Source organism: Arachis duranensis, chromosome 3 (assembly GCF_000817695.3).
Source record: "Arachis duranensis cultivar V14167 chromosome 3, aradu.V14167.gnm2.J7QH, whole genome shotgun sequence".
Taxonomy (NCBI): Eukaryota; Viridiplantae; Streptophyta; class Magnoliopsida; order Fabales; family Fabaceae; genus Arachis; species Arachis duranensis.
In genome coordinates, this window is record NC_029774.3 from 114,978,683 (window position 1) to 114,986,487 (window position 7,805).

At 31.3% G+C, this 7,805-nt stretch overlaps 1 protein-coding gene across 1 annotated transcript; it reads right to left on the reverse strand.

The window, feature by feature from the left end:
* Positions 1-4,144: 4,144 nt before the first annotated feature.
* LOC107480316 (probable WRKY transcription factor 13) lies at positions 4,145-6,610 on the reverse strand. Its single transcript, XM_016100447.3, has 3 exons — positions 5,931-6,610; positions 5,582-5,809; positions 4,145-4,565 (listed from the first exon to the last, which is right to left on the reverse strand). Exons 1-3 carry the CDS (start codon positions 6,302-6,304, stop codon positions 4,394-4,396), a joined length of 774 nt encoding a protein of 257 aa, XP_015955933.1. The 5' UTR covers positions 6,305-6,610; the 3' UTR covers positions 4,145-4,393.
* Between the last annotated feature and the right edge of the window lie 1,195 nt (positions 6,611-7,805).

Sequence of the window (7,805 nt, forward strand, 5' to 3'; positions counted from 1 at the left end):
TTCATCATATGACAGTTCCTTGAAACCAGGTCCAATTGTAGCAACGCCGTCCAAGGAAGGTTAAAAGTAAGGCTATTGAATTACATTGAATGGAATCCGTGCATCAATGATCCATCTTGCAAGCCCCAACTTAACCTTGTGCACAACTTGTTTACTGGCCAAGACACTTTTCAAACTTGGTTGAGAGCCTGGCGTAGTCCTTCCCTTAAAATAACTTCCAATTGGAGTAGCAGCAATCACTCTTCTCTTTCGTTTGTCTCCCATTGTTGCAGGAGCCGGAGGTTGTACAGGATTAGGCGCTTCACACTCTTCTTCCGCTTGTGTTTCACTTTCCACATCATAACATTCAGCTGTAAATTTTCTTTTTTCTACCTTATTTTTTTTGTTTTTCTCCAAAAGCCTTTTGAATTGAAGTTCAACATCTTCAGTTACTTTGTTACAAACTTTAATTTGTCCAGGAATTTTTGCACGATGATATTTCATTCTATATATCCCCCTTCCATTGTAGGTATTCAAGCAGAAAATACATGTATATTGAGCCTTGTTATTTTTGTCATACTTCACTGTAAAATATTGCCAAGTTTGATCAGATTTATCTCTGGATGAACCAGTTTGAGAATCTTGAACAGCATTATCTTGTGGCTGTGGGTTACTTTGTGATTGTTCCATCTGTAACAATCAGAAAATCAAAGACCAAAAAATAACTTCAGAAAACCATGAACAAATAAATAATTCAGCAACCAAAATCATGAAGCAGCAACTCATTTCATCATGAACAAATAACCTCAGAAAATCAAAAACCAAAATCATGAAGCAGCAAAGAATTTTTCTGATAACCTCATCATGAATCCAGATAACAAATCATGAACAGATACCAAATCATGAATCCAGATAACAAAACATGAACAGATAACAAATCATGAATCCAGATAACAAATCATGAACACAGATAACAAATCATGAACATATAACAAATCATGAAAACAGATAACAAAACATGAACACAGATAACAAATCATGAACAGATAACAAATAAATCAAAATCGCAAACTAATAAATCCTAAAATCAAGCACAGAAAATCAGAAGGCAGCGAGGTGGAAGGATGAGGCGACGAAGAAACAGGAGTCGAGGTGGAAGGCGCAAACGAATAAGAACAGAGTATTACCGGCGGAGAGTAACGGCGACGAAGGAGGAGGGGAGCTCGGCGAGAAAACAGGACGCCGTGGTGGTTGTCGTGGTCAACGCCGTCGCTGCTGTGGCTGTGGGATGCGGTGGCGATGGCGGTGGGATGCAGTGGCGATGGTGGTGGCTGCTCGATCGTGGCCCGTGGGTGATTTCTCTTTTGGCTTCTCACTTCTGGAGTTCTGGGTGAGACTGAGATTAGGGCTTCATTGTTTAGGCGTTTAGCATTTCTTTTTTTTTTATTTTTTAACCTCCAAAACGACGCCGTTTAGCAATTTAAATTTTAAACCAAAAATTACTAAAAAACTGGACGGTTTTCTCGGTTCACCGGTTAACTGTCAATTCGACTAGTTTTTTTATCGATTTTTTATTAAACAGTTTCTAATTTTATCCGGACCGACTAAATAACCGATTCTCAGTTAATTTGGTTGAACCGGCCAATCCGATTCGATTTTCAGAACCATAATAAATACCAACGTCAAGCTAAAAAACGCAGTATTTCATTAAGATTGTTTTATCAATGACTTACCAATGTCCAAACCACTAGTAATATTCATTCACCCACAAGTTTTGAATATTTCGATTATTACTTTATTAACGACACATCCGTCAGTAATACCCTAATGTTATAATAATTTAATTTCAAAATTAAGTAAATATTAAATTACATTTACCTATAGACTTAACCAAACCGTCCGTAACAAATTAACGAAATTAGTTAAATACCGATGGCACAGGAGTCAATAATGAGAAGAGTCAGCAAAATTAGCGTACACCAATCAATGTCAAATGTTATTGATGGCCAAGACGTCAGTAAATAAATTTTCTAAAAGAAAATAAAACACGTCCAAATTTATTGACGCTTGACGTTATAACCAACAGCATAGTAGTAGTGTAAAATGACTACGTAGTAGTGTAAAATGACTTTAAAATATATTGTTTTTGACAAATTAAATCAAATATTTAATAAATTTACTTATATTCCTATGTATTTGTGTTCATTTTATCAAGGTTTCATCATTTATATCTTTTAAAATTCATTTGGAAAAAATGATAAACTTTTGAGGTTGTAAAATAGATATTTATTTTTTGGATAAAGTATATTTTTTGTTATTGAAGTTTAGTAAAAGTTTTAAAAATATTTTTAAGTTTTATTTTGTTTTAATTTTATCCCAAAAATTTTTGATTTGGATCAAATATACTCCCGATAGCTAAATTTTAAAAAAATTTAAGACCAATCCAACAAAAATGTATGAAAATTATACTTGATTTGCTTGTGTTGAAAGGTTGCTCTTATAAAATTGTCGTTACATTGGTCTTAAAATTTTTAAAAATTAGCAGTCAGAGGTATAATTAATGCAAATTGAAAATTTTTGAGACAAAATTGAAACAAAACAGAACTTAAAAGTATTTTTAAAATTGTCAAATTTTAAAAGTAAAAAATATATTTTACTCTTATTTTTTTTAATACCCAGTATTTGAATATGAGTCATTAATTAAAATAATTAAAATACTATATGGTGGTAAAAAAAATATGCATCTTTTACTCTCTCTCGAGTCTCGACCATGTGTTCGTATAGAAAAGATGAAAAGCGAAAATATTTTTAGAAAGGCTTGGGACAATTGGAGTTACGACAAATGAACAGCAATAGAGCAGAGTTTGTTATTTATTTATTTATTTAAAAAAAGAAGAATTGACAACGTTAAAGAAACAGTTGGAGATGGAAAATGGAATTGGGAGGCACGGGTATGAGAAGGACGGGTGAAATGGTCATCTTGTGGGTGTCGGAGAGCTTACCCTACAATGGTGGCCCCCTTCAGTGCCATCAGTTTTTTGCAACAGCTACACCACTTTCATCTTTATCACATTTATTCATCTTCATTATATTGCAAAACGTTTTCAGATTGAGGAAAAAAACAGAGAAGTAACGGATCCACCAATCTCAGTGACTACGGCGTAACTAATTTATAAACGAAGACCAACAAAAACAAGAACCGAATAAAAATTAAAAAATATTAACCCGGTAGATATTGGGCCTAATTGAATGAGAAAAAAGACATAGAATGTGAATCTTCTGAAGTATATAGAACCCCATCAGGAAATTGTTCTCTCCTAGATAGATAAATGTGCCAGGATACGCCTTTTTATAATAATAATAATAATAATAATAATAATAAAAAACCTTTTAATCCAACTTAAATTAATTAAACAGTTAATTCACACGTTCACTTAGACAATGCAAGTATTATTACTTTATCTAAAATTATAAAAAATAATGTTAAGAGACTAATATTTTTTATATAAAAAATAGAGAGCCTGATGATATTAGTTTAATTTTAATGTATTATTAGTATAAAATGGTTTTGCACATATTTATGAATTATATATTATTAAATCAGTAAAAATAATTATTTTTTACATCAACGATATAAATGATCATCTATAAAAATAAATGTAATTAGACCAATATATAAAATATGTTATTCAATATATCAAAATTAAACCTCAAAACTAATATTTGAAATTTATTTTATATAAAAAGTAGTGAAATCAAATCATTTTGAGCAAGCTGAGTGTGTCTAAAAATTTTCCTCAACGATGAAAGCTTTGCAAAAGCTTACTCGTTTAAGTTAGATTCGCACGGTATATAATCTGAATTTTCAGAATAATTCCTGTTACCGGGTCGGACCTCATAACGATTATAGTCTAACTAGATAGGCAGGTATATAAACAAGTTATAATGATCGATCTAAAATTCTAATCAAATATGTCTTTGCTTCAGCCGTAGTTACATAAATAGAAGAAGCCCATCAGAAAAGTAGGGCAACTTACGAATTCACTGGTATCTTATTTCTTTCATAAAACACCAAGATATATTAATATTACTACATGCATGTTAAGTAATTATAAAAAGTAGACACAAATCAAGCACACTGAGTGGGTATATATATATATATATATATATATATATGGAGAAGAGTATATATACATGTGCATGCATCCATAAAATCCAAAAACATGCACATTATATGGTAAATTTTGCCTCTTCACCAATTCCCTCTCTACCTACTCCAATTTCATCTCTACCAAGCACACCCTTTGGAAGCTACACATATAAAAATATGCAACGTACAACATTCATCATATTATAAGTTATAAATATATAAATTTTGATGTTGGTGTTGATGATCATCGTATATATATGACTACTACCAGAAGAAGTTGGTAAGTTGAGAGGGAGGTTGAGAGTCTTCAACATCATTGGATGGAGTGTGTGCATGTCTTCCTTCGTATGTTGTTATCACCATTCTTGGATCCTCAGCTAAGCGCTCCACACGTTTCTTTACGCGACAATTGTCTTGTGTGCAACGGTAGTAGCTTCTGCACATGCATCGTAAACATGCTTCTTCAATCATTATTCTTACTATTAATTCATCTTTATGTCAAATAATTAATGGCCAAAGTCTTAATTGAATTCAGAAAATATATATGGCATGCATGTGCCAATAATTGTGGTATATATTAGTCACACTACTAAACAAATCTTCATGATGCTAAAGTAATAAGTGGGTACTGCAGATTGAATCATTTCACTCTTTTTGAGTGTTCTCATTTTCCATAGTAAAAAATCATGAAGGCACACGAAAATGTTATGATGAAGGACTTGGTTAATTATGGGGCTTCTATAATGCATCAGGGAAATATAGCGAAGAAAAACAAATTTTGAATTTGAATGAGCTTCATTACATGCATTTACACGAAAAATAAACTAAACAATATCTAACCGCCATAATTAATTTTGGAGACTTACATATAATTTTTTTATGTGAAGTTAATAATTAAAATTTATTAAAAAATTATTTGATATGTTTGATTAAATTATTATCAAATAAATTTTAACTATTAATTTTATATAAAGAATACTGCATCCTAACTTTTCACCATAATTAATAGTAACTCTTCTATTCTCATTCTGTCATTAGCAAAAATTCTTTTATGTTCCATGCTTTTCTTTTTCTCCCTCAAACTTGACATAAAGTGAAAAATCTTGCTTTAATAATTATTGTTGTCATCCCCACACATTATTCAAGAAAACTAAAATCTTCCCAAAACCCAGAAGCTAGCCTCAAAGCCAATGTGCGTGGGTGAAGACTGATAAAAAAAAAAAAAGCAATAATGTGATAGGGGTGTGGGAAAGATTGGAGAGAGAATGAATCACCATTAGTATATAAAACATGTGTTGGTGTATAGTACAACCGCTACAAGGTTTAAACAGAAAAATTAAATAAACTGACATGTATTAATCTATTATTGTTTCAACTTTTTATACTAAAGCAAAAACAAGAAGAGAAAAACTTTGAACCACAATAGCATTAATAAAAAACGAAAGTATGTACCTGGGATGCTGTGTGTTCTTGACCACTTTTTGACCGTACTTCCTCCATTTGTAGCCATCGTCCAAGACATCTACATCGCTCATAGTCTTGAAGCAAAACCTAGGCTCTCTAACCTTTCGTCTTCCCTTGATTTTCTTCATCTTAATGGTAGGAACCCCCACATGATGATGATGATTATCTACTACATTTCTTTTACTGCTGAAGCAATCAGGTACTTCTCCCGTTGCCCTATATGGAAACCAAACCCGTGACTCACTATCTCTATACATATAATTACGTTATCTCATTTTCCAAAAATAGTTTATCAACAAGGAAAAAACAACTTCAATAAAAGAATTAATGTTCTCACCATGGATTACTTATAGTGGATCTGTTCAAAGATAGGAACTGAGGTCCAAGAAAAGTTGTAGAGGTGAGGTCCAATCCTGATTTTTGTTGCGCATCAGTTGCGAGTAGGGTTTCAGCGGTTAGGTTTGATGTTGAATCAGCTTGATCAGATGCAAGTGAATTTGGAGATAATATGGAAGAGAAGGGTTTCAATAACGAGTAGCAGGGTTGTTGTTGATTGCATCCCAAAGGAGAAGTAGGGAAGATCATGTTTGTTGGTAGAAGAGGAAGAAATCCCATTTCTGTAGCCATATTCTCATTATCATGATGATCTTGCTCCCCAAATAAGCTTTGGTTATTAACCATAGTTTGTGAAGTTGTTGTTGTTGACATCATAATAATAACTCCTACTTATTACTATTAGTACCAAGATGATGATCCAATATATATATATATAGAAAGATGATGATGATCTTTGTGAGGAGCAAGAATGTTTTTTTCTCTCTCTATTTTTGGAAGCTATTACACTATAACTTATATATAGTGTTTACAAAACCCAATAACTTTCCCTTTTGCTCTTTGCCCCTCTCTCTCTCTGCTATATTCTAAACATGTGATGGGGGAATTGATAATCTCTTGGATTTAGAATAAAACAAACAATGTTTGAAAGTAACAAATAGCTGAAAATGTTGAAAAAGGGAAAGCGAAGAATATGCTAAAAAGTGAAGAAAGATAATAGGAAAGAAGAGAGACTTTTCGTGTAGTATAGCATACCTTTATTTATTTATTTTTCAATTTACAATGGAAGAAGCTATCAGTTTGTCCTCAAGTCGTAGTATAGTGATGGCACTGTTCGTGTGTGTGCTAATAATAATAAAAAGCTTCTGGGAAAAACTGGTTAGTGGAATTTCACTGTGCCATGGAGGTCAACAATAGACGACAAAAATTCGTAAAAAATATTATTTATATACTAAAATTAATTACTATTATATATAAATATATGTAATTTAATTTATTTTTAATATATATTTATGTATTAAATTATTAGAGTAAAAAACTTATATTAATAATTAAAAATAATAAATTTTCTGAATTTTTTTAGTTTTTTTTTTCGTTATTTAATATGGGAAAAAGCAAAAGCCTAATATTAATAATGATGAGTGCACAATAATAGAGATAGATACATAGAATCAAATGTATATATAAGTGATGAAAAAAATTAATCCATCATATATTCATCATCAATTCAGTGTAAAGTATCTATATATCTATCACTTTCTCCGGTGTTTGTTTATTATTAAGATCATTTTTATTATAAAAATATTTCTTTTCTGGGGGACCAATTTCATATATTGAATGTTAATATATATTATTCATTTAATATATATACTATATAATGATTATATATATTGGATGCATTTCTCTCTCTGCTGCATCGGCGGTGAAGCATCATTATGGTGGGTGATTGCTCATTTGACTTTTGGGATCAAAAAAGCTTCTTGCCTTTCTCATATCCCTTTTGCTCTTTTAACTTTCTAAACTCGAACTAACCCCACATTCACCTACCTTTTTTCTCAAATTCCAAAACCCCAAACTTATAATATTGTTATCATCTCATATGAATTAATTAAGAGGGTGACAACCATGATTAATTACTTCATATTCTTTTGTCATGCCTAAAAATTTGTGGACCATCTGGACAATTGAAAGCGTCCAGTTTATCTACCGTTCAAGAATTTAGCCACAATATATAATAATTCAGTTAATAATAATTATGTTCTCTTTTTGTTACTTGTCATTAACTAATAAGCACATAAAATGATGAAGTACATTTTTTGTAGAAACTGATGAGTGAAGTAAAAAGTATAGCTATTGAGTAAGAAATCTTACAATTAAG

Coding starts and splice junctions, on each gene's coding strand:
- LOC107480316 (XM_016100447.3), bottom strand. CDS start 6,304: ATGATGTCAACAACAACAACTTCACAAACTATGGTTAATAACCAAAGC. Junction 5,810..5,930: donor TCCACTATAAGTAATCCATG/GTGAGAACATTA, acceptor GTTTCCATATAG/GGCAACGGGAGAAGTACCTG. Junction 4,566..5,581: donor AAGAACACACAGCATCCCAG/GTACATACTTTC, acceptor ATGCATGTGCAG/AAGCTACTACCGTTGCACAC.